At 36.7% G+C, this 27,400-nt stretch overlaps 1 protein-coding gene across 1 annotated transcript in view; it reads right to left on the reverse strand.

The window, feature by feature from the left end:
- The window catches only part of ciita (class II, major histocompatibility complex, transactivator), a 69,040-nt gene that overhangs the window by 13,662 nt on the left and 27,978 nt on the right, over positions 1–27,400 (reverse strand). The window contains exons 3-14 of the mRNA XM_018097270.2: positions 16,059–16,169; positions 13,437–13,535; positions 11,969–12,022; positions 9,710–9,781; positions 9,168–9,209; positions 8,713–8,817; positions 7,708–7,803; positions 6,833–6,901; positions 6,571–6,702; positions 5,937–6,005; positions 3,496–5,119; positions 169–342 (exon numbers count right to left, since the gene is read on the reverse strand). Coding sequence (XP_017952759.2) covers positions 169–342; positions 3,496–5,119; positions 5,937–6,005; positions 6,571–6,702; positions 6,833–6,901; positions 7,708–7,803; positions 8,713–8,817; positions 9,168–9,209; positions 9,710–9,781; positions 11,969–12,022; positions 13,437–13,535; positions 16,059–16,169 — 2,647 coding nt within the window. The remainder of the gene's footprint in view (positions 1–168; positions 343–3,495; positions 5,120–5,936; positions 6,006–6,570; positions 6,703–6,832; positions 6,902–7,707; positions 7,804–8,712; positions 8,818–9,167; positions 9,210–9,709; positions 9,782–11,968; positions 12,023–13,436; positions 13,536–16,058; positions 16,170–27,400) is intronic.

Consider the following 27,400-nt stretch of genomic DNA (forward strand, 5'->3'; position numbering starts at 1 on the left):
AGATAACGCTGCTCAAAAGAGTTTAATATCTAAAAACAGCAGGTGAATCAGGAAGAATAAACGCTATGCAATATTCCTGTTGGTAAGTGGTACTTACCAATACACTGTGGGACCATAGGATATTGAAAATGTAACATAGTAAAGCATGTGTATTGCAAACTTACTCACCAACTGCAAATTTCATTCTGAATACTGACAATGGCTGTAAGATCAGTTATATCTTTTATGCTTTCTGCTGTGAATGGATCGATTCTGAATTTCATAACACACAGCTTTAACAGTCTGAGGTTGTTCTCAGTTTGTAAGGTCTTCCAGAGTCTGACCGTGTCACTGAGAGATGCCCTGGAACAGGAAATCGAAAGTTTATTAGAAAACCATTTCATAAAAAACTGATATAGTACATGATATTTAGCATATTACAAGAAGTGCCAGGCTAACTGGGCAGTTTTCTCTTATGACAATTATACTGTTCTAGAATGATATCTACTTTTGTGTTACAGGTGTGGTATTCGTTATTTGGAAACCTGTTATTTAGAATGTACTGAATTACAGGAAGCTCATCTCCCATAGATTATATTATCAAATAATTGAAATTTTTAAAATTAATTTCCTATTTTCATTAAAAATAAAACAGTACCCAAACTTTGGGACAATCTGAAACACAGTTCAGCTAACACAATCTTATCTGAAGCAGGATATAAAGCCTATTCCGCTGGTACCTAACTCCAGCCAGGCTAGCAAAAATATACCAAGGCTCAAATGAACTATGCTTCAGAGGTTGCTCGACCCCAGGCACTATGGGTCACATATGGTGGCAATGTCCTAAAGTGGTCAGGTTTTGGGTGAGATTTTACAACTTGATCTTCTCTGTTCTACACTTGAACCTACACAAAAACCCATACAAAGCCCTAATGGGCCTGCCTATAGCCAACGTCCCCAAAAATAAACAAAAACTCCTCAACCATATACTCTTAGTGGCTAGACAGATAATAGCAAAGTCCTGGAAGTCCCCAATGCTAAACTTCATCATGTTTAAAAATAAGGTTGACTGGATTTTTATTAACGAGAAGTTAACAAGCATAGCCACAGATAAACTCAAAGAGTTCCAGATAGATTGGAAACCCTGGATAAGTTACAGGTTTAATAACTCATTACCCCCTCATCTTCTTACGCTATAAACAAGTATAGCAGCGCAAGAAGAATAAACGATTAGTTTACTTCTGATATTATATCTCCATTAACCAGGTTATTTTTACCTTTCTTTTTATTGTTGTATTATATTTGTTCATTTATATATACATATAAAAATATTTTTTTAAAAATAAAACGGTACCTTGTACTTCATCCCAGCTAAGATATAATGGCTCCTTATTGGAGGCAATCCTATTGGGTTAATATTGTTTATGTAACTTGGTGATCCAAATTACAGAAAGACCCCTTATTCTGGATAACAGGTCCTATACCTATATAAATGGCCCTCATTTCCAGGGTATACTGAATGCACTTCAGGGTCGGACAGGACACCAGGAAGCCGCCTGCCCAGAACTGATGCCAGGGGGCAGGGTGACCACGGTGGGGGTCTTTTGGGGGGGGGTGCATGGTCCCTGCGGTGGCAGCCCCAGTGGAGTGGGGCACCCTCCTATCTGACCCTGAAGAACCTGCTGCATTTACTGGCTAATTTCTTCAGCTGACTATGATAACCTGAATGACTTGCTGATTTGTAGGTAAATGATCTTAACAATTGCACAGTTAAGTTAGCTGTGGATGTGCAATGTTGCCCCTTGACATCATTTTTAGTATTAGTAGTAAAAGCTTGCTTTGGGTCGCTAGATATGAAGGTGTTTTATTCAACTGTGTGTGTTTATTACAAATTAATTTCCTGTGTTTTGGTTTCCTGTTATGCTGTGTTTTTCTCTTTTTTTTTTATTTTGCATTTCGTATAACAATGTACAAAAGTGCATTTTGCTCTTTTTTTATGTGTAATCTGACATGATCTTAATATAGATCTATATTTAAGCTACATAATGTCCCGAGGGTGTATTCAAATCTCCAGCTCGGACAAAATAAAGAATTTACAGCATCTTCCTTCCTGTATCAGCAGAAGCACAAATAATATGAGACCTCTAAAAGGCAAAATAAAAAATGGAAATGTACGAATATAGAAGACTTATGTTACCAAAAATGTGTGGTTTTAACTTATGTCTATGACATCTTGCAGTTCTCAAGTGCAATTTCCCCTGATGCTGACCAAAGCTACTTATTCGCTATAATCAGGGAACTAGGGCTAGGCAGAAGAGGCAGCTGCCTTGGGTGCAACGATTGGGGGGCGCCAGGCAGGAGCCTCTCTTGCCTTGCCTCTGTGCTCCATTTTCATTGCACCTGTCATTACACGGTGGGTGCAATGAACGATCCCTTCGCATCGCAACCCCCCCCCCACGCACGAACTGTGCATGCGTGCCATTAGGGTTAAGGTAAGGGGAAAACCAGGGGGTGTGGGTACATAGCTAGAGACTGCATTTGTAAAGACAAAGAAGCTTTGTTTGAAAAACAGGAATATCTGGAAGTATGTGTGACCTGTTTGAAAGCAAACATGACTGGTTGTTATTGGTTACTAGACCTGTTGCAAATTATGTGACTTGATAACCTGCTATACAAGGCAGAATGCCCTGACTGCAAATGGATTATGGAAACTGGGCTACTAACATTTTCAGACAAATAACTCCCACACTTAATAGCAATTTATTGGTGCTCCCTATAGATCGGCTATGGTCCCTGTCTGTTTTTCAAATGAGGGGTGGGCGTGTCCTAATGGTCCCTGCCAGAAGCACAGTAAAAGGGGAACAGTCCTACAGTTACACAAGCAAAGACAGAGTTCAGTTCCCAGGCCCGGATTTGTGGAAAGGCCGCAAAGGCCTGGGCCTAGGGCGGCAGAAGTTTAGGGGCGGCATGCCGCCCCGCCGCAAGAAAATTTTTAAATTTGGCTCCCATACGGAGCAGTGGGGACCTCTCCCCACTGCTCCGTATGAGAGTTTAAAGGAGGGTTTGCGCATGCGCACTGGTTCGCGTTCGCGCATGCGCACTGGTTCGCGTTCGCGCATGCGCACTGGGGGCCACGTTCGCACATGCGCAGAGGGGGGCGGCCTCGGGGTGCCTCACGGAGAAATCCGGCCCTGTCAGTTCCCTATCAGGTTGCCTAGCTGCTGATTGGTTCCTATCCTACAGTGCAGTGTGCTGAGTGCTGCTGGCTCCCCTGCACAGCCTGGAAAAGGAGGCAGCAGGAAGTGCAACAGATAGAAAGGACCAGTTGGGTTTTTAGAACAATTTTCAATAAATCAGCCCAAAACACTACTTTTTAAAGCACATCCCTTCTATATTTTGATGAATACAATTAAGTAGCACAATACTACATTTTACACAATGTCCCCTTTAAGCTAACCTTATATAACAGATAATATTATATTTTCCTCTTCTTGCAATGATAGGTATAAAACTAACCTGAATGACTTGATGGTTTTTAGTTTTACCAATTCCTTTAATCCTTGTTGATCAATTCCTGTTCTCCTTAGGTCCAAGGATATTTTTGTGTGTGAATGCTTCAAAATGCATTTTAACACATAAACATCTGGGGGCGTAAGTCTGGTACCCACAAATGAAAGTTCATTACTAAGTTTTTGAGCCGTGTGTTGACTTAGACTAATGTCATTTGTCTCACAGACACAGTGACAAAGTTCAAGTAGTCTTTGTGGACAAAGTGTTTCAGGCTGTATTGCCTTGAAGTAATCAGTCATTTTCTTTTGTTTTTTGAGAATGACTTTCAGCAGATCAGTATTTAAATCTTTACGAAATAAAAGTCCAACCAAGCACCTCCGTACCATATCAGTGCAATTATCATGATTTCGTTTCTTTTTGAGCTCCAGTGAAGCATATCTGACAAAATGCTTGTCTGTTATATGTTCCATAAGACTTTGAGCTGTTCGAAAATGCTGAACCAGTGAATTCCCGTTGTTTATATGGTGTTTTTTTACTGGAAGTTTGTGTTTAGTATGAACTCCATTAGATAAATCCATCTCATTTTCCATTAAAGAAGGCTGAGGGGTTGAGGCACATTGTACAGCTTGATCACCTTTCATATTGGAATGCTCATCAGATGACAAACCTGAGGAACCTTGGCCTGTAAACTCTTCGTTTCTCTGAAGCACAGTCAACATAAATTCTGCTAAAGAAAAATGAGATTCCACTCTCTCATCCCTAAAATTAGTTTCAGCAAACAGACACATTATCCTACACATAAAGGGGATATAACAATATCTGAATAAGTATTCATATTCTCTCATCCATTTTAGCACGTCAGTAAAATCTTGAAACCCCTTAAAATATTCATTGACATACCATTCCACCTGCTGCTGAGAAAATCCAGACATTTCCACAATCTGGTCTACCTTAGTTAAGTACTGATTAAATTTATCTTTTGGTCTTGCAGTTATTAGCATGGTGCACCCCCGTAGCAGCTTCTTTTGGAAAAGGCCAGTAAATAATTCCTTTATTTTATGTGTCTTTGTAGGTGATGCGGTGTAAGAAGCCTGCATCAGACCCTCTGAGTCTTGAAACTCATCAACACCATCAAAGATAAGCAGCACTTTCTCTGGGTTTCTCAGTATATACTGGTAGATTTCAACATTTCTTTCATGTGGGCAGCAAGACAATTCAAAAAGGAAATCTTTCAAGCTGTATTGCTTTTTACAAGAAGCAAGCATGCTCCACTCAAAAAAAATCACTAGACTGAACTGTGAATAAGCGCCATTGGACCAGTCTTGGCATATTTTTTTAGCAAGAACAGTTTTCCCCATTCCTGATTGTCCCAGTAGTGCAATTATATTTGTCTCCATCTCTTTCCTTTCTTTATCTGCAAAAAGACTGAAATGATCCACTGCTTCTTTTTCCCGTTCATCTAAATCATAAATGACAAGTTCCTTCTCTGCTGTTTTACATGTAACTTTCCCAGGTTTGGGGTCAATCCTGCTTTTCACAAGTGCAATGTCAGTGTACAATACATCTCTTTCAAAGGCCCATAAGTTTTTGTACTTCTCTGTCAATGCAGCTTTAAACAAGTCCACATATTCTAAAAAAAAAAGAATAAATATGTTACAAAACACTGTAACTGAATGATTGCTGATGTTGTCAGGTACTTTAATTAAAACAGTTGAACAGTTTAGTATATCTAAAATAGGGGACCACCATCTGTGTGGTCTTCAGCAAACCATTTCCAGGCCAAATAAAGTTCGAGTTATATATTTTTTCTATGCATGATACTGTATGTGATCTTCACTGACAGTTTGGTTTAGTACAATATGTCAAGCCACTTGTATGACTGCAGATCAGAAGATTTCATGGGCACTGCCTCCTTTATGGCCAGCTAGACATTACTTCTGGGATCTGTCTTCCTTACAAAAACATATGTTTTCTGGATGTCTGCAAAGCACCACTTGTGAATCAAATAGATCAGCATGTGGATGTGTTAGCATGTTAACATGTTTGTATACTGAACACTGGGAGCAGATTTATGATTGCTCAAGCTTTTTGGCTCAAGCATTTATAAAGCAAAACCCTGCATGAGTTAAGGAACTCAAGTGGGGTTTCAAGGAAAAATCCTCATTAGTTGAAGTATTATTCTCCAAGTGGACTTTCTTAAATATGAAAAATTTTGGTGCTGAAAAGTACCCAAACAATTTTTATTAAATAAATAAATATATTTGAATATTTATTTGTAGACTATTAAGTCAGGGTACAACAAATAAAAAGTAAGGCCAAAGTGCATTAAGTACAATATTTCTTTTTCTCTATTATTAATAATTTAAATTTTATGGCATTAGAAAAATAAGAACAATGTTAAAGAAAGAACTAGAAAGCCTAGAAAGAACCGGCAGATTGCAACTTACTATTCTTTTCTTTCTCTGCAAATGAATTCTCCATAGGTGCTAGTGACTGTGGGGTAACAGTTTCATTTTCTTGAAAAATAAAAGCAAATAAACTTACGTACAAATCCACAAACACATTTTTATTAAGCAATCAGTATAAAGCAAAGCAGACAAACCAAGCTGAATAAACCCTGCCTTACACCTTCTTTAGATAGTTATTAATTAAAGAACTAATTTCAGTCAGATGCTAAGGACAAGAGAGACATGCTCACATATCCCACACGAGGGCCACAGTCATAAGTTCTGGCTCTCTACCACTAAGGTCAGTTGGGAGGTCTGGGAATTTTATTCTATGGGGAAGGAGACTACATTTTTTTTATCTTTTGTATCTTGTAGCAATTCATAACAAAGGCACAAACTGCATAATTATCATGTGAAAAGCCATCAAAAGCCTGTTTGGCAAAAAACTTTTTACTTCCTCTTTAGTGTTTTTTGCAGCGATATTCTATTATTGCTACACCCTCTACAATATTTTGATTCTGCCTGCCTTTAAACTCATATATTTCCTAAACTGTAGGGAATGTAACCAGTACTGGGTGTGCATGAAGTACTAAAATGTTACAGCAGAAAATTAATGTAAGAAAGAGATAGTTACCTTTCAGAGGGTACTGACTCATGGCAGTTGCTTCTGGGGAATTTGGTAAATCAGCTGCTGCAGGAGTGAATGGACTAAAGGAGCAGTTTTTGTCGGGGGAACATGGGATGCTCATAGGAACTGTTGGAATTTCTATAACAGAAAACAGTTAACCATGGATTAGTGGCGCTTCAATATTTTAAGGAATGGTTTCTACAGATTACTGAGGATTAGCAGGATGAAAAAGTCTGAGCAACTACCAAATACATCCTTACAATCTTACCTGAAATGGTAACTGTGGAAACTGGAGGCGCAGGTTGTGCTTGGAATGGCGGGGACACTGAAGAAGGTGCTATAAACCGAAATACCATTAATTATTGCCATACAGCAGTGAGATTTAGTTTAATGTATTTTACCAACTATGTTCAGTGCTTTCAATACGCATCCCAAGAAATAGCCAGACTTTGTTAACTAATCAGGTATGTAAATACCTGATTAGCTAACAAAGTCTGGCTATTTCTTGGGACACAAATTCTTATTCTTTAGAATATATTATCCAATTAGATTATTATAACTGATTTGATCACAGATTTGATTAAAAACAAGACCAATGTTGTGGAATTTCTTATGCATATGGACATTTAGATTTCAGTGCTCCAGTTGTTGGGGTAATTCCCTCAAACTTGGCAAGCGTAGTTACAGTTGTGACACTGTTCATGTATTATTAATACTGATAATAATAATTACATTTTAGAATGATATGAAACATGATATTTTCAGCCTGCAGTGAACATCAAATTGATGAACTAGAGCTCCTTTGCATTTATTTAATATAGTTTTTGTGAACCCACAAAAGTATTTAGTCACATAACTACCTGCAGAAAAAAGACTGCACACTTGTGATTAAACTTTTTACTGTAAAAACTATTCATTTTCTGCCAGAAAGATATGCCAGCTTAAAGCAAATATTAAAAATGTGCTATAAGTCATTAACATTTGCAGTGTAATAACTTTGCAAAATGCAAATTTTTGTGGATTTCTTTTTCAGTTTAATACTTAGTAAACAGCATTACCTGGACTGTAGCTTTTCTGTGGCCTTCTATATATAAAATGCTGTTAACAGAACTTAATCAAATGAAAATAAAGAGCTCCACCTACCTGTGTAGAAAATAATATTTGCTCCAGGAGGCAAACTGATTATATGCTGGGGCGTGAATTCTGGTGGCAATTTACCAAAGACCTGGATTACAGGTACTACAGAGAGTTAAAAGAAAGTGTTAGTATTTCACAACAGCTTTATTTTAGACAATATATTTCTCAATTGAGTAAATGGGAAGCAGCAGTGTGTGGAACACCCTATCGGGCCGATTCATTAAAACATGAGTTCGAATCCCGAATGGGAAAAATTCGGATTGGATACGATAATTTCTGAAGATCACAAATATCACGAAAATGCTTACGAAAAAATCATATTAGTCACGAAAATATCGTATTGGCGATCTTAATGTCACAAAATTTTCATACCGAACAATTGTAAACAGCAGCAAAACGTTTCCAAATTTTTAGCGCAAGCGTCCGAAAAAGTCCAGCAAGAGTCCGAAAAATTTGTGTGGGCATACAATAAAGTCGCGCAAGCGCCGAAAGAAACGGCGAAAATACGAGCGTTCGTGTCTTAATAAATCTCCCCCTATGTTAACTGCAGACATTCTTACCCTGCCAATTAAAATGTCCTGTGTGCAATCAAAAAAAAAAGACAGATTTGCAGAATTTTGATAGGTCTTAACGTGACAATATATGTGCTAGCTTTGTGTGTTACTTAAACATCATCTAGTGTCTACAGGTACTGTTACATTATAGATTGAATAATGTCTAGGTAATAAGATTATTATTATTATTTTTACAACACTAATAAATAGTCAAATATCCAAGGGGCTACTTTTTATAACCTTCTCCTAGGCCTTAAATAGCTGTGCCTCGCAGCGCAGTTCACATGGAGTGGGTACTAGGTGCTGCTGAGTCGCACTGGGCCACCAAAGTCACCTAGAATGGCAAGAGGCACAGCAGCCCTATGACTTGAGTCAAAAGATCCCCAATAACAGTTCTCAACTTTGCCCTCTATATATCAAATACATCTCCTAGTTTAGAATGTAAATGTGTACATACGTGAAGATATGTGCACGGGTGCACTGAGACTTTTAGATGTTGGGAGAATGTCTGGGGTATCCTGAGCTTCTGTTGCCTCCATACACTGAGGGGCTGTCGGTTTTTCTGTGAACAATAAGAAATACTAACTAGCTTGAATTCTTGATTTTGTGCATCATTGTATTAGCTGAGTAACTATTGTTATGATTTGTAGATATATTTTTGTATTAAGCCTTACAAATTGTATTAAAAGCAAACACCACCACCTAGAAAATGTACAGAAGGCACAAAAGGAAAAGAATGAATAGGTCAAGAAGAAGAAGAAGGAAAAAGAGCAGTTTCTGCACATGCAGACAATGCAGCAAAGCTATAGCCATAAGGATTGAAGCAGCAATCCACAAAGCAGCAAAAGCAAGCAAGCATTTGGCATTTGCACAAATGATATGTCTCACTATTATCAGTACTCAAGAACGTACCTCGGTTTATCCTCTTTCGCTTTGGTATCACTGGCCCAATTTCTGTAATTGTAAATATAAAGTGTAAATTTAAGCCCTCCAGCACATACTTATTTCATTCATTTTAGTGTTGTATGGTTAACATACAGTGAGTTCATAAAAGACATAAATTGTGTTTTGTTCAGTCCCAAAAAAAGAATCACCATTGGGCCATGAATCGGCTCAAATAACAGGGCATATGGTACGCATGAAAAGTTATTGCTCAAAACCCCAAGAAGGAAGTCTGCATTTTTAAGCTTTCACAGGCTATATCAATTTTCCTTAATTATAATAGAAAATAATTTTAGACAATTCCTTTTTGCTTATATATGTTAAAGAAATCAAGCTATATTTCTGACTAGTGTGTCACAAGAGGCCTAGATGCCTGCAGTTGCATTATTCCAACACCTCCTGCAATCTGCCATGAAAGATGAGTTATGGAAATACAGTAATTACAGCATTCTTTCATGCCTAAATCTTTGCCACATGGATTTCATCCAAAAAATCTTTAATTAATTACTCACTTCTTTTTCTTTTTAATTTCTTTGATAATGTTTCGTTGTTTGGGGCTTCTGCAGGATTCCCTGATTCTCCATCTTTAAAAGTAAAAAAAATATAAATTAATGGTTGAGATATTTTATAATATGTAAAACAATTACAGCATTTAAAATATCTGTGAAAATACTAGATTTTTTAAATAATTCAAAACAATACCCAGGAAAAATACTGTTTATAAATGCTGACTACTATAAAATATTCCAGACTTTAAAATGAAAGGCTATCAGAAGCCACAGACAAATTCCTGCCATGACCATAAAAGACACAAGCCACATGCTTTTATCATAGACATCCAATGTCAGTTCTAATATAATTTTAAATTGGGTCTACATTATTTTTTATTAGGCAATTATTTGAGTAAATCATGCAGCATACATGGCAACACTAGGGACAGATAGACTTGAGGAAGGGCTTTCCCCGAAACATGTAGTGTAACACACCAATACTAATTGCAGCAAAGTTCTGCAGTGTCAGGTGTCCTCCATTTTCTAATATAACACTCATGCTATATAGTGCTACAACAGGAGCACAGGAATGACAAATCAAATTATTCATTCTTAAAAAAATTATTTCCTTTTCCACTGTAATAATAAAACAGTGCCATGTACTTGATCATAACTACAATATAATAAATACTATTGGGTTTGTTTAATGTTTACATTATCTTTTAGTATGATGACCCAAATTACAGTGCCAAGCATTATGGATAACAGATCCCATACCATTAACACCCCTTCAACAGTCAGAAGTGTAATAGCAGGTAAAACATTAACACGCTTCAAATGTTTAACAAATGCTTCGCTGAAAGTCATTTCTTCCACTGTATAAAATTATATTTATTAAAATCCATTTTAATCCATTTAAGTAGATGTGCTGTAGGGAGGCAAATTATCTCTGGAATACAGATATCACACATAATTGAAACTTGCTGATTATTTTCCAGCCTACTTAGGTTGAAAGGAAAAAAAGGCATAAATATCCCTGCCTACTCCTCTTGGATAAATACCAACTTTAATCTACTTTGTAAACACCATGCATTCTGGGTGCTGGTCAAGATGGAAGGACACATGTTTAGTAACCTTTACTTAAAGGAGAAGGAAAGGTGAAAACTAAGTAAGCTTTATCAGAAAGGAAAATGTAAATACAGCCATAAGCACTCAGAGAAACGCTGCACTGAGTTCTCTTTCAAAAGATACAGGATTTCTTGTCTGTTTGTTTTACTGTGCCAGAGACACAGCTCACTCCTCTCTCCCCTCTCCTGCTCTATCGTCCCTCAAGAATGCTAAGAACTCCCTCCCACCCCTTAGGAATGTGCGATCTGAGCCAATCAGCAGGAAGCTTCCTCATAGTCTTAGTAACTGAGCATGTACACCGGTGTTGGTCTTGGTCTTGGTGCAGGAGTGAGGCATTATGGGAACTTTCTTTACGCAGCTCAGCATTTTTTTTTCCTATGAGGCTTCTGATCATCTGAACGGGAGAAATATGGGGAGACTTAATGGCACTATTGAGACAACTGAAGGTATGCTTGTAGCTTGAGATTAACTCTTTATTAGCCTTTCCTTCTCCTTTAAAGTTCCATTGCTGCTTCAATTTATATATAAAATCCCCAAATCCCTTAAATTCCCAGGCAAAGCTGACATCACTATGACAACTGTTTGGGTCTTTGCATGTGAGTGTTATACAAAGATCCCTTTGGAAATTCTAATTGTGAAGAGAATGAGATGTATTAAGTTGGTTGTGTTTATTAAATTTTTTAGCTTTTGTGTGCCATGTGGATTTGCTCACTTGAAAGAGTGTAAAAGATAAATTTTGTATTTTGCTCGTGTTTCTTAAACCAGTTTCAATGGGGTGCTGCACATAGATGAGACATCAGCTATGTAACTAAAGAACTCCCATAGGTCCTTACTCCACTGGCTTGCCCTCTCAACCGTGTCAGCAAATAGAATATCCTCAGTATGATAAAGGGCTGATGTCTATTCCCCATGGTGTACAATGATGTGGCATACATATGGACAAAATTGTGTTGTTAACGTAAATATATGTTCTTTGTAACAGATTTTAAGGACTTAGAATATCTCCTACTCCTCACAAGTAGAATTCTGTAGGCTTTGTACAATGATTCCAAGTTCAGGTTTTATTGCACGATCTAGTGTGAATACTAAAGATGACGCAAAGAGAGGCCACGTATAAATAAAAAAACTTAGGTGTATTTTGTAGGCACTTACCCAATAAACTTTCCATCTGATGATCTTCACCACAAATATAATTGCATATTCTGGCTAAAGTATTAGAAAAACACTTGTCAGACTTGATTAATAGTAATGACTTAGGTATACCTCCCCTATGTCCAATCAGAAAGAGTCAATACCAATACATTTTGGGGCAGATTTACCAATGGTCGTATTTTTTCCCACAATCCGTTTTTTTGTGCTAAAAATATTTTTTATGTGTAATAGCAAATTTTTCACAATTTATTATGCATCAAACCACGAAAAAGACAAATGTAAAAATACACCACCTAAAAGCTGTTGGGGTTATGTAGAAGTCAATGGAAGCTGTCCTAGGCAAATTGTAACAATCTTTACTTCATACGTAGATTTTTTGTGGGGGGGTTTGTTTGTAAGAGCACAAAAATTCTTATGAAAGTTAAAAATTTGAGGTTTTCTTTTTGTTTTAATTAGCTTGTGCTTTTAATTGGGATTTTTTTTATAAATGGCTAGACATTTGTGGTTTCATTGGAAGTTAGTTTAGTGGAAATGATTTTCAGTGAGCCTTCAGCTGTAAATAAGCTCTCACTCAAGCTTCAGCTGTAATTAAGAACATCTCAATCCCTATTCTTTCAAATAAAGTTACATACATTTTGAATATGTTTACATTTTTTAATTTGTGATTTCTATACAAACCCCCAAATAACTAGCAGGTCAACTCCTGCACAGGATTATTTTACCTATAAAGTAACTTTCAGTATGATGTAGGCAGTGATATATTAAGACGATTTACAGCTGGTTTACATTTTTTGTGGTTTCTAAATTTTTAAGTTTTAACTTTTTTGTCCGGCAGCTCTCAAGTTTGGAACTCTAGCAGCTATCTGGTTGCTAGGGTCCTATTTGTCCTATCAACCAAGCAGTGGTTTGAATAACAGACTAAAAGAAAAATGAGGGATAAAAAAGAATAATAAAGATTAGTTGAAAAGTTGCTAAAATAGGACACTCCATAACTTTCCAAGGGGCAGATTTACTAAAATTTGAATTTTTCTGTGATTTTTCAAATCAATATTTTGTGTAAAAAAAGTGATTTTTTCACCATTTATGTGTCAAAACCACAAAAAAGCAAATGTACAAATATGCCATGTAAAAGCTGTTAAAGTCATGTAGAAGTCATTGGGAGTTATCCTAGGCAAATTTGTTTAATTTGTGGTTTTAGAGTTTTTCCGGGTTTTTTGTTTATTTGTAAGTCCATGAAAATTTTTCAAGGTTTTCTTGTTCTTTTTGTTTTTGTTCCACATTTTAATTTGTTTGTGCTTTTTTCAATTCGGATCTTTTAATAAATGACTGGACATTCATGGTTTTACTTGAAATTAGTTTATTTGTGGTTTCTAAAACCTCTAAAACCACAAAAATCATAATGTTGATAAATCTACCTCCAGAGGTTTCAGATAGATGGCAAGTCAGACACAATAATAAAGATTCTCACCAATCTTGTCATATTCTTCATCATTATCAATACAATTACTGCAGTTATCATCTTCAAGTTCAAAATCCAAAGGGTCATCTAAAAAACACTTTTCAATATCTAAAACAAAACAAATAAAAAAACGTACTCATATATGACGATTTATGAAATCCTTATCTTAATAAGTACTTTGCAGGACCCCACAGCATAGATTAGAGCAGGGATCCCCAACCTTTTATACCTGTGAGCCACATTCAAATGGAAAAACTTTTGGAGAGCAACACAAGCATGGCAAAAAGTTCCTGGAGGTACCAAGGAGAGCTATTATTGGCTATTTGACAGCAACTATGTCGACTGGCAGCCTACAGAAGGCTCTGTTAAGCAGTACAACTGGTTTTTATGCAATCAAAGTTGCGCCCTAACCTGAAGTTCAAAAATAAGCACCTGCTTTGAGGCCACTGGGAGCAACAGCCAAAGGGTTGGTGAGCAAAATGTTGCTCATGAGCCACTGGTTGGGGATCACTGGATTAGAGGGACAGTATCAGCCTACATTTTAACAATAAATTTACAATAAATAAAACCAGAAAATATATTCTGCCTCTCATTTTCCTATTGTTCCTATTTTTTTATTATAAAGCATAAAGAATTGCTTTGCTTTCATCTTTACTGACTCCTCTGTAATGATCTAAACTTGCTTAACTAGAAACAGTCCCCTCCCTTTACCCCTTTGTTGTGACAGTTTGGCTTGCAGGAGGTTTCTGTGCACTGGAAGGAATAGCTTCAGTTGCCCTGTTTAGCTCAAGAAAAAATAAATACCATAGATTTATCTTGATTAAAGCAGTAGTCAAAAAGTATGTTCAGTACAATACATATTTAGTAATATGTCTTGTGCTGAAGTAGTAGTAGTATATAATAAAATCTTGAATAAAGGGGGAACACTGCCCCTTTATTGAAAAGTGGCTTCTGTCACCTGTGGGGCAGTGTATTCCCTCAAAAGTCTGCAGTACTGATAATATTTGCAGAAAGATCATCATGCCACAGCCTAGCTAGAATGACAGAACAATTCTCCTACATACAGTTGATAGTGACCTGCTCTGTAAGTACTACTCAGCTGCGTAGGTGGATTGGATGCTTGCCTTTAAAATAACTAGGGGGTTCTAAAATAACTGAGGTCCTGCATAACTAACTATAAGTGATATATAGGAAAATATATTTTTATCACTTTCACATCATTCAACATGTTTCGGTCTATTGAAAATAACTTCATAATAAAATAATAAAATGACCTAAAAGCATTTATACATTAAGGTCACTTTGGGGCTGATTTATATTAATTAAAGCTGAAAATCAAGTACACTGAGTAAAAAAATAGTTTTCTATCTCCCATATTAATATTAATTAAACCACAAGAGTGCACTTTCAAACCTGCAGCACTATTTCAAAAAAGAAAGTTACTGTATTTAAAAATAGTCATTCTGGCAGGGATTTGTAGGTGCAGTTCATAGATATATTACTATATTATATATATTATCCCTAATTACTTGTATTTCAGCCAGTGGGGATATACCCACTGCCTATAATCCTATAATGGATAGTGCCTATCATTGCTGGCATAGGTGAAAATTGGTCCAAAAAGCAAGTTGCTCTAAGGGCCAACAAACAACTGTCCCGGGGAACAGAACACAGTGGAAGGGGCTTTGTTTAGACATCAGTTATAAAATGTATACACGCAGAAAAACTCTTAACAAGAACACTGCAGTAAGAACAATTACACCTGCCTAAAAAAGATATTTTACATGTTCATAATATAAATAGGCAGTTTGTTAAAGGAAAAGGAAAGGTACAAAGTAAGCCTTATCAGAAAGGTCTATGTAAATACAGCCACAAGGTCTAACAGAACTGCTGTACTGAGCCCTCAGTGAAAAGAAACACATTTCTTTACTTTTATTCTGTATACAGTACATGATCTTCTGTGTCAGACTTACTGCTTTCAGAAAAAATCCTTCAGGGCACAACATGAGTCTAATCAGTTTGCTCTTTTCTCCCGCTCCCATCTGCTCTCTCCCCTCCCCTTCTGCTTTCTCCCCCTCCCATCTTTGCTGCAATCTGAACTACCAGCAGCCAGAGCTGCAGCACAGAAGTTACTGAGACCAAGTTAAAATGGCAGCCGCTATCTTAGACAAATAGAGGGAGTTCTATGGCTGTTTACTCAGGTATGCTAAAGCATTTTCCAGAATAAATATAGTATTCTATCTTGCACTATTGAGACTAATCTATTGGCAATAAATTGCCAAAATGCCTGTCCTTTGCATATTACTGCTCCTTTAATCCTGTCACTGCCAGAAATGGTAAAATATACTGCCTGGCATAAAAATTATTTAAGTACCAGAATCAGAGATTTTATGGTCTCTGGCACTTCAATACTTTTTCCATTTTAAAAAGGGTAATTAGAGTTTAAATGTATTTCCTTATTTGGCCAAATCTTTCAAAGAGGATTCAGTATTTGGTCAAATCCAAACATTATAAAAAGTCTGTGAGGACCTGGATTCATCTCTTTGTAATGCAGGTAAACAAAAGAGACACAAATACCTAGCTCTGCATTAAGGTTTAATCATTAAAATACATTAAATATAGGCAATTTACCTGATAAATCCAAAGTGGACAGTGTCTCCAAGTCCAATTCTGACTCCGATTCCAAACTCCAATTCAGCACACTACTATCTATAGTGCTCAGATCCATCATTGAATTTTCCCCTGAAAATTAAAAAAAAAAGGAGGTGTAAACATTATAAAGAAAACACCAGTAATATACATGGATGCAACTGGAAAATTCATTGCTAATGTTAAATTGCTACAATGTTGTAAATAAATATGGGCACCATATTATCTTATGATATGAAAAGTGTCATTAACATGGATGCATTGCATAATATTACAAATTAAGTGCAATCTTTATTTAGCCCTGTGACTCATCAGCACTTGAGTATACAGACTTCTGAACTAAGGCACAAAGTTCTATTACTGATGAAACAAGTGATCTGCAATCAATAGTTTTGATTGATAATAAATGTCTCATGGACACTTGGCAACCATCTTGTTTGGCATTTTGTCTGCTATTTAGATACTACAGTCATTTACCTTAGCCACCGGAATATGACTGAAAGTCAGAAAGAATGCATGGGTATAAAGCTGGACATACACAGTATGATTCAATTGTTTGGCAAAGTTGGCAAAGAAATGGATGTTTCCATCGATTTGCCCACCTAAGGTGGACCTGCCGGGGGTCCCCATACACAGGCAGATAAGCTACCGAATAGGTCTGAATTACTGAATGACACCCCCCCCCCAACGAATCTGCTTTCTGTTTGCTAAGTTCTATCCTTCCACCTATAACTTACTGATTCATTATTATAAAGATAAGTATGATTCACAAGACACCAGTCCCTCTCAGCAGCAATAATACACATCAGTTGAGATGTGTATGGCACCATACACATACCAATATCGTATAAAACATTGTGCCAGATTCAGTTCAGTGAGAAATAGATTTATCATGTGAAAAATGATGGATGTAATTCAATTTGAGATTCAATTAAGAAAAAGTAAAAACTCTATTGAAGTCTATAGAAAAAAACTGGAACTGAATTATCTCGTCCTTAACTTTTTTTTTACTGAACTGAAGGTCGGTTCAGAAACTGGAAAGTTTTGAAAACTGTCTGATGATGCTTCAGTAGCTACATCTTTTCACTTCCTGCTGTTCTGATTATTCAATAAGTGGCTTCTTGCGTGCTCTTTCAAAAGTTCAGCCCGTGGGTCAGTCTGTCAGAGAGCACACCAAACCAGCTAATGTGTGGGGGTTTTACTCTTACACCGCATAACAGATATCAGATAGCCCCCACTGAATTAGTGAATTAAAATGATGCCACTTTGGTAACCTGCCTGTCATATTTCTCCAAATCCAGTACAGTTTTCAAAAGGCAAAGAAGAATTGTGGTACATATTCCAACATCTCTCCTTTAACCATCTACTCCCATATACTCTTATTCTTTACCTGTTCCTATATGCTATTATTCTTCAGCCACCTTATCTCCATGTCATTCTCACTCGGGTGAAAGAAATGTCAAATGGAAACTACCAGCCTATGGTATAGCATGTGATGTAAGACATTCAGTGCAAAGACTATGCAAATGGTGGCTATGTTTAGGTATATGTCTGGCAAACAGCACAATTAGATATTTCTGCTCTACTTCCTGTTAAAATTTCCTCTTATGAGCAAAAAGAAAGTTTCTTAAACAACAACATGACAAACAGATTGTGAAACACTGGCAATATGATTGTTCATTAAGTTCTTATAAAGTTACTGTATCAGAGGGATCCTGCCCCCAAACATTGGAATAAATGTATTCTTAAATGGGATCTCCAGCCAAAATGTGTTTTTGGATGTAATGAAAGAAAATACAGTTCTAAGAAGCTATCCATTATTCACTGATTAAAACTATTGAAAATGTTTAATTAATGTATATTAGAGAGTTGTTTAAATTACATATTCTTTGATAATGCAAAAAAACTGAATATTGTGGATTTTCATGATTTCAGTTGTCTTCTCAACATAGAGAAGTTCATTCTCATGTTCTCTCATGTTACCAGACATTGCAGGCTAAAATAGACTATAAATATAACTTCTCATATGAATAGAAGTGCAGAATGTCCATTTGCTCTTCCTGAATGAATAATAGTCTACCCAATATACAACCCATTAATATTTCTGTGGTTGTCATAGTAGTTACCTGGACTCAGCAAGCATGCAGTTTTAATAAATATTCTAATAGTACAAAATATGCAAGGCACATAATTGCACAACTCATATATTTTACATTGACCATAGCACACAGGTATATTCAACAAAGTTCCCCTTTCACCATCAGCCTCGACAAAAACAGCTGTTGTATATATACAGATATAAATAGAAGTTTCCTGCCAATGTAAATAAGCATGTAAAACACTATTATATAAACACTGGCAAGATTTGGCCCAATGCAGTAAAAGACAGTTACCATCATAAACATCCAGAGCAGACAGTTCAAAGGTATTTGCTGATTTGTTGCTATAGATTTTAGCACTGTGGTGAATTTACTTTTGTTAATGAATCAGCCCCACGATTGATTCAGGCCACTATGATAGGCCAATGGTGATAAAAGTTTTATATTATCTGGAAAGGGCTATAAAATATTGTCTCAGGGCATGTGCACAGGTCCAACCTGCATGGCTGACAGCTCTAAACTGTGGTTTGGGTTAAGAAGATACTTCCTTTTTTTTAAAAATATGGTTTTTATACAAGGTATAAATAAGCGTTATAATACACTAGTGAATCTACAGGGATTATATAGTAATGGTCTGGTCAATTAACATCAAACATCTAATCCACAGCTTTGCTAGTTTAGAAAGAATAATGAACACAAATATCTCACTAATAATTAAAGGATTATTCAGCATCTACAACGTATTCTAGCATTTTGCTGTTGTAAATTTCAAGTTGGGTTTAGTGATGATATTCTTTTTACTTAGCCTTACTGCTTTTTACAAAGCATAAAAATTATTTAAGTACCAGAATCAGAGATTTTATGGTCTCTGGCACTTCAATACTTTTTCCATTTTAAAAAGGGTAATTAGAGTTTAAATGTATTTCCTTATTTGGCCAAATCTTTCAAAGAGGATTCAGTATTTGGTCAAATCCAAACATTATAAAAAGTCTGTGAGGACCTGGATTCATCTCTTTGTAATGCAGGTAAACAAAAGAGACACAAATACCTAGCATTTTGCTGTTGTAAATTTCAAGTTGGGTTTAGTGATGATATTCTTTTTACTTAGCCTTACTGCTTTTTACAAAGTTGCCGCACAACGACTAATCTACCCGTGTATCACAGCCCTAAGGGAGTAGACCAGAAGAAGAGCGGGACTAGCAGATTCAGTAGTCCAAACCCAGTGAATCTTACAATCTAATGTAATAAAAAGGTGCATAATTTGTCCAGGTTAGGTAACTCATAGCACACATTTGGGTGTATGATTTCATACAGGTGACCAATAAATGCTACCTGCTGACAGACAATTAGACCTGTAGCAAACCTAGCATTGTTTGTATTACATCACCAACTAAATAAATTTCCATTTACATAGCAAACACATTAGCTTAATTTTATAAGGGCCAATTACCGTGCCTATCTGTTTCTGGAGTACCAAAAGGCACAGTATATATCTTCTAATGTAGCACTCAAGGGCCTACAAAGGCAATGGGCAAGAGATTAAAAAATGGAACTCTAGTTAGTAAAGGTGATTAAGCAAATGATTCCCTTTGGTGGGTTGATTTGCAAGGAAAATACAACTTTACTTATATATACTTACATATGCCTGTGAGTGTGTTTGGGTTTCAAGGTGTGTGTTTATGTGTGAGAGTGGATATGTTTGTACTGCATTTAGGGATTATTTACTAACATAGGTGTTATGCATGGTGTTGGTGCATGAATGAAAGACTGGGAAGAGATGAGACTTGATATATGGCTGCATCTTAACATGTGATGGCAAAGAAACATGTATTTGCATCAACAAAACTAGTAGCTACTTCTCTCTTTTGAAGGAAGTGTCTTTATAAAAAGCAACATAAACCACAGCCTTGTGTTAGGGTCTCATGAGATTTTTTTTAATGCGTAGAAAGAAAGTTTGATCAACTAAACTATTTGTTGTCACTGGTTAAGCAGGAACAGAGAGACAAAAATATTGTCCTACTTTCTGTTCTTTAAAAAAATAAGCCACTCCTACATTGTCTGAAACTGATACATACATTTAAGAGTAGAGACCAGAAACACTCTATAAAGATTTCCATTATACAAATAGTCCAGGAGAGGAGCTTCCATAGGTACAGAACACTAAGGCTCAGTATACAGTGTCTGTGGGGATAATCGTTTTAAGATGTTGTACCGTGTTAGCTGTTGAAAAAATGCAGAAAATGTAAGGCTAGGTGCCTTTTATTGGCTGAGTAAGTAAAAACTGCAAGCTTTCAGTGCAACCAAGCACCTTCGTTAGGCAAAATACAAATGAAAGCTGAAAAGGCACAGCACATATACTGTTAGATCATTGAACAAGGTTCATGGGCAATAAATTAGGAAGTTACAGATAGATACAGAGAACTGATAGAGAGATAATAAAAGTAATTAGGATGGGTTGTAAATACTCCAGGAGTCTGGATTCAGGCACGTAAGACATAGACATAGACCAAGACAGGATAGGGTGGGGTTAACAAGGAAGTACACAAGTAGGAATTGGACTAGAAAAAAGTGAATATACAAATTAAGGGTGCATTGGATTGGATAACAAATAAATCTAGATCTCAAACTGTAATAGATAAACTACAAATGGGAGTTATGACCTGTAAAGACAAGATAATGTTTCAGCCCAGATATTCCTAAGCAATATTAAGGAATATTGGCTGCAGTCTGGGGATAATGTAATAACAAGGGCAAAGTTTGCTGCTGGTCTAGCAACCCACAGCAACCAATCAGCAGAACAAATTTAGTGGTAAAAAACACATCTTATTGCTATGGGTTACAATACCTGAGTAAGCAGTATATTACATTATACAATACAATATAAGGGGCCAGTGAGGCAATAGTTTTTAAATCATTTTTTTGCATTTAAAGCGGTTAAAAATAAATAAAACCTTCTTTGAAATAAAGAAGAAACAAAATAATAACATATTGATGTAGGCGTTATATTATGCTATGAAATTCCATTCCGCATAGCTAACAAGGTGTGTTTTGTTTAGAATAATATCTTGTCATGCAAGAAAAACAGCTCTTTTGTTAATAAAAAAACAACAACAGCTTTCTAATAAGATGCCAGAATGGAGCATTTAACACATTTAATACAGGGAGGCTCTAAGCTATGCAAATAGAACCCTGTCCCCAAGACCTGCATAATACTCTTTATATGCATTTGCATGCTTTAAGTTGAGCCCGTGCCCCACCCCAATCATAACTATTCTATTCCATGATCTTTTCATAATCCTCCTTCGAGCCATTCTTTTCTTTTCATTAAATACTTTCATATAGTTGTGCCTCCCCTCTGCTTCTAAACTGCTTACTGATAATGATGTTTCCTTAAAGCAATTCTGACACTAAAAAAACTACTCTTCAAAATATTATTGTACAATATAAGTTACCTATAGGTCAGGTTGACCTTTTTTCAGCAATAGGTTTGCTTTTGTAAGTACAGGTATGGGATCTGTTATCCAGAATGCTCGGGACCTGGGTTTTTCTGGATAAGGGATCTTTCTGTAATTTGGGTCTCCATAAGTCTCCTAAAAATCATGTAAATATTGAATAAACCCAACAGGCTTGTTTTGCCTCCAACACGGATTAATTATATCTTCGTTGGGATCAAGTGCAAGGTACTGTTTTATTATTACAGAGAAAAAGAAAATCATTTTTAAAAATTAGAATTTAAAAATGTATAATGGAGTCTACGGGAGATGGCCTTTCAGAACTTTCTGGATAATGGGATTACGGATAAGGGATCCCACCTGTAATTGTTACTTAAAGTTCCCAAACATGGGGAATCAGATAAAATAAAAACATTGGCCAAAAAGTCAAGAAGTCATTGGACAAAGTCAAGAATATAAATGGCATACAAAGACAATATTATTACAGATGTTTAACAAAACAATGTAAATGCCTGGAAATTGTCCACCCAAAAACTGTTCTATGCCATTTAAGCAACTTTCTTATACACATGAAAATTTTTCAGTGGTTTTAAAAGTTATTTGTAATTGTTTCATTGCAAGGGTGAAAATCGCCTTTAATATTTGTGATTATTTTTTGTCACTATCCCTATAACACTTTATTTGTCTAATGATTTCTGTACAATTTTGGTACAAGCTACATGTTCTTAAAATTGCATGCATTGTGGAAAGAAAACATTATTTTCTGAAACAATGGCTGAACCTTTTTAGCCACTGGATGTAACACATGTTTTTCCTTTCAATTCCTCAAATTGTGCAAGAAATACAGCAATTCAGAAAGCACCTAGATTTCCTACTCTGTATTGTGAAATAAAGATTATTACTTCTGGAGTAAAGTGCTCTAAATTTAATCCTTCATTTAAAGCAACTCTAACACAGACAGAACTTGAATATATATATATATATATATATATATATATATATATATATATATATATATATATATATATATATATATATTGGGTACTCCCTTTATATATTAACTATTCTCTTTCAGTTATACAGGTATAGGACCTGTTATCAAGGGTATTCCAGATAAGGGGTCTTTCCGTAATTTGGATCTTCATACCTTAAGTCTACTAAGTATTCAATAAAACATTAATTAAACCCAATAGGGTTATTTTGCATCCAGTAAGGATTAATTATATCTTAGTTGGGATCAAATACAAAGCACTGTTTTCTTTTTGCACAGAAAAAGGAAATCAATTTTCAAAATCTGAATTATTTGATTAAAATGGGGTCTATGAGAGACAGGCTTTCCATAATTCGGATCTTTCTGGATATCGGGTTTCCGGATAAGGGATCACATACTTGTACTATTAACAAGATAGTTGTAATCTGATTTTACCTTTGGCAGACTTTTCAACAGAATGCCAGATTCTTTATCATGGTTAAAGTGATTGAAATGTTTCAAACATAACAAATTATTCCATGCCAACCAGTGTTCTGAGTTCATTCTTGGCTAACTGCCTCCAAACTTAATTGTCCATGTACTGTATGAGGTTCTCCTGAAAAAACATTCACAGATCTGCTTTAACTTCCAAAGTTGCCCATTCTTGCCTAAAGTACCAACATAATTAAAACGGCAAAGTACAATTTATCTAATGCAACAGATGTTACAAGGTGTTACTGGTGTAACAAATTGTTACATACAAAGACCAGATGCTCTTCTGATAATAAAATGCCTTGGGCTTGTTGTGTTATAGGTTTACTTACTGTAGCAAATTATCTAAGGCCCAAGTGTATCTGGTGTTGAAAGCAAAATAGAACCTGAAAGATTGGGTGGGTCAGGATGGCTTTTGCTGTACATTTGAATGTGATTAAGATATATTTAGAAAGTATAAAATGACAGTATTGCACATGGCAGTCATGGAAATAACCTTTGTAATTACTGGCAATCCCAAGTAGACTTAAGGTGGCCATACATGTAGAAAATCTGATCTTTCCTGTGACCATCGGTTCGTTTCCCCCACTGACGTTCAGGGCTGAATTGTCAGATGTGGAGGTAGAAACAATAGGAATTCTACCTCCACCTGCAGATTCAGCCCTGAATGCAGACTTTTTTTCGGGCGTCTTCAATAGCACCCGATCAAAATCTTTTAACCCGGCCTATCGACGAGACAACCAATATCCACAGCTTTTGTGATATCAGTTGTCTCGTTGATCCACCATACACGCGCTGAATATTGTAAGAAACTAGGTTTTGTATGATATCATTGGTGCGTGTATGGCTGGCTTTAGACATGCAAACCTGATACAAAAGTCTTTTATAACTAATAGAGGGGTCCTCCACCCCATTTAATTACAATGCACAATGAAAGAAAATGTAATGCTAATCAACTAATAAATATGCATTAATTCTAATTCTTTATGTGGTTTTTAAATGTATTTATAAATATAATTGCAGACAGCAGTTTATTCTTTTCTGTTCTCTTAAAACAATATAACAGTGCTGTCCAACTGGCGGCCAGCGACCCCCCTCTCTGTGGCCCCCCAACTGTTTGGCTGCTTTGATGGTTTACCTTTGTGTAATTAACTGGCCCCCTGCATGGTTCACACATCAGATTCAGGCTTTTATTCCCTTGTATTGTTTAAACATGCAATGCCCTGTACTGTTCACACCTCTTAATCCCTGTATTGTTCACCCTGTGTAGTGTTCACTCCTCAGGGTGTAATCACCCACACTGTTCACCTCTTCACACCTCAGACAGACCTCAGACAGACAGGTTTTTTTCACTGTGTGTACTGTGTATGGCACACACAGGCAGTATCGGGCAGGTAGAGTATGGCACACACAGGCAGCATAGGGCAGAGTATGGCACACACAGGTAACATAGGGCAGGCAGAGTATGGCACACACAGGCAGCATAGGACAGGGAGAGTAAGGCACACACAGGAAGCATAGGGCAGGCAGAGTACTGCCTGTGTGTGCCATACTCTGCCTGCCCTATGCTGCCTATGTGTGCCATAATCTACCTGCCCTATGCTGCCAGTGTGTGCCATACTCTGCCTGTCCTATACTGCCTGTGTGTGCCATACTCTGCCTGAACTATGCTGCCAGTGTGTGCCATACTCTGCCTGCCCTATGCTGCCTATGGGTGCCATACTCTGCCTGTGCTTAGGACAATGCTTAGGAATGCATTTTCTTTGGGCACAGCAGGATTTATTTATGTGTTTTGACCACACAGCAATGCAATGTAGCCTGAACACTTAAGAGTTAAGTGTAAATATATACTTCATCTTTACATGTAAGGGTTAAATACCTCTTCCCTTTGTGATATGGATATGTATGTCCTGTATGAGTTTTTGCAGAGAGCCATATATATTGATACTGGGTTGCCACCTTTTTTGAAAAATAAAATGTCCTTCAATTAAATTGGTAATATTTTCACTAGACAGCAATATAAATGACAGCAAAAAAAAAAACATGTACCAAACCTATACTGATGTTCTTATGATGGTTTGTTTCACGCTATCTGGACCCCCCTGGACCCTTGCTACATTGTCTGTTTAATAATGAACTGTTTAGCATATGCCCAAAGATTTCCTGTATTCTTTTTGTATTCCTGACTTCAACACTCTCCTGGTCAAGACAGTTTCTACTGTTTTAAGCCAAGCACAGACAGATATTGGTCTTAAAGTGACACAGAGACCAAAAAAATTCTTTTAAAAATATGAACCTACTTCCAAACCTACTTATATTACATTTTTTACATTAACATTTATTTATAAAGCGCCAACATATTCCGCAGCGCTGTACAATACGTGGGTTACATACATTGGACATACAGAGTAACATATAAAGCAATCAGTAACCGATACAAGAGGTGAAGAGGGCCCTGCCCAAAAGAGCTTACAATCTACAAGAGGAAGGGTTGAGACACAAGGTGTGTCTTATAGGTACTTATAGGTCATGCTGACTGTTTTTTCCTAAAAGTTCTGTTTCTCTACATAAATCTTGGGGTTGTTTTCTCTGGAAAAGAGGCGCTTGCGAGGGGACATGATTACTCTGTACAAGTACATTAGAGGGGATTATAGGCAGATGGGGGATGTTCTTTTTTCCCATAAAAACAACCAACGCACCAGAGGTCACCCCTATAGATTAGAGGAACAGAGCTTCCATTTGAAGCAGCGTAGGTGGTTTTTCACGGTGAGGGCAGTGAGGCTGTGGAATGCCCTTCCTAGAGATGTGGTAATGGCAGACTCTGTTAATGCCTTTAAGAGGGGCCTGGATGAGTTTTTGAACAAGCAGAATATCCAAGGCTATTGTGATACTAATATCTACAGTTAGTATTACTGGTTGTATATATAGTTTATGTATGTGAGTGTATAGATTGGTTAGTATAGGTTGTGTGCTGGGTTTACTCGGATGGGTTGAACTTGATGGACAATGGTCTTTTTTCAACCCTATGTAACTATGTAACTATGTAACTATCTTACTGAAGATCCTGAACCCGACTGTCTGGCAACCCGACTGTAGCTTCTCAATCTGCCAAAAGGACTAAACTGGGAGGATTCAGCTTGCCATTTGCTTCAAAGAGTTCCCCCTCCCTCCTTCCCTCGCTCCTCGCATTGTGAACTAGATAGCAGGCAGGCTTAATATTTCCATTGCCTGCCTGCTTCAAAGGGCTGCCACCCCTTTATGCTCTTCGCACAAAGAATTTAAATAGTTTTCCCATGCCTGCTTGCCTGCTTCTAAGGGCTCTCCCCCCCATTACACATAGACAACGGAGCTGAGCTTATGTCACACACCAGCTGAAAGCAGAAGGGGCGTTGCAGGTTTGTGATTGGGCATATTTATTCACTTTGGAGGCATTTAAATCAAAACCGGGAAGAGGGGAACAAACATGGCTGCTCCGTGGGTCTGTAATAAGTGCTACCATAATTATAAAGCGACAAAAACTATTATATTGGAAAGTTGTATAAAAATTAAAAAAAAATCCAAGAAAACCGATGTACATGCACAAACATATGTAAGTCTTGGAAACTGTTGTTCCATATTGTGCTGGTTTCAGTGCAGATAATCAAAACCATAGAGAACCAACACAAATGCTGCTGAGCTGTTAAACTGGCAGTTCAAAATCATAAAGCAAAGAAAAGATCTTCCAGTTGTAAAAGATACATCTGCCATTGACTTCTACATTATCACGAAAAGTTTTAGCTAGCGTATTTTTGCATTCTGAATTGTTGCGGTTTTGTTGCATAATAAATTGTGACAATTCACATTTAACAACAAAATCACGTTTTCAGTGACAAAGAACTCGAACTATAAAAATCGAGCAATAGTAAATGCCCCCCAAAAACTCACCTATGTTCTATTTATCCCTATGGGATTTTTAGAAGCCAGTTTATTAATAAATACATTATTTGATAAATACACTTCTAAAAATCCCATAGGCATGAACAGAACATGGGTGAGATTTAATGTATTTACCTCTAAACCAGCGGTTCTCAACCTGTGGGTCGGGACCCCTTTGGCCTTTTCACAGGGGTCGCCTAAGATCATCGGAAAACACATATTTCCGATGGTCTTAGGAACTGAGACACCACTCATCTATGGTTGGGGGTCACCACAACATGAGAAACTGTATTATAGGGTCACGACATTAGGAAAGTTGAGAATCACTGCTCGATAAATCTGCCCCTAAATAACTTTCAAACACAACATTCCCTGTACACCTTTTAACTTTTGGTA

The sequence above is a fragment of the Xenopus tropicalis genome, chromosome 9 (genome assembly GCF_000004195.4).
Source record: "Xenopus tropicalis strain Nigerian chromosome 9, UCB_Xtro_10.0, whole genome shotgun sequence".
Taxonomy (NCBI): domain Eukaryota; kingdom Metazoa; phylum Chordata; class Amphibia; order Anura; family Pipidae; genus Xenopus; species Xenopus tropicalis.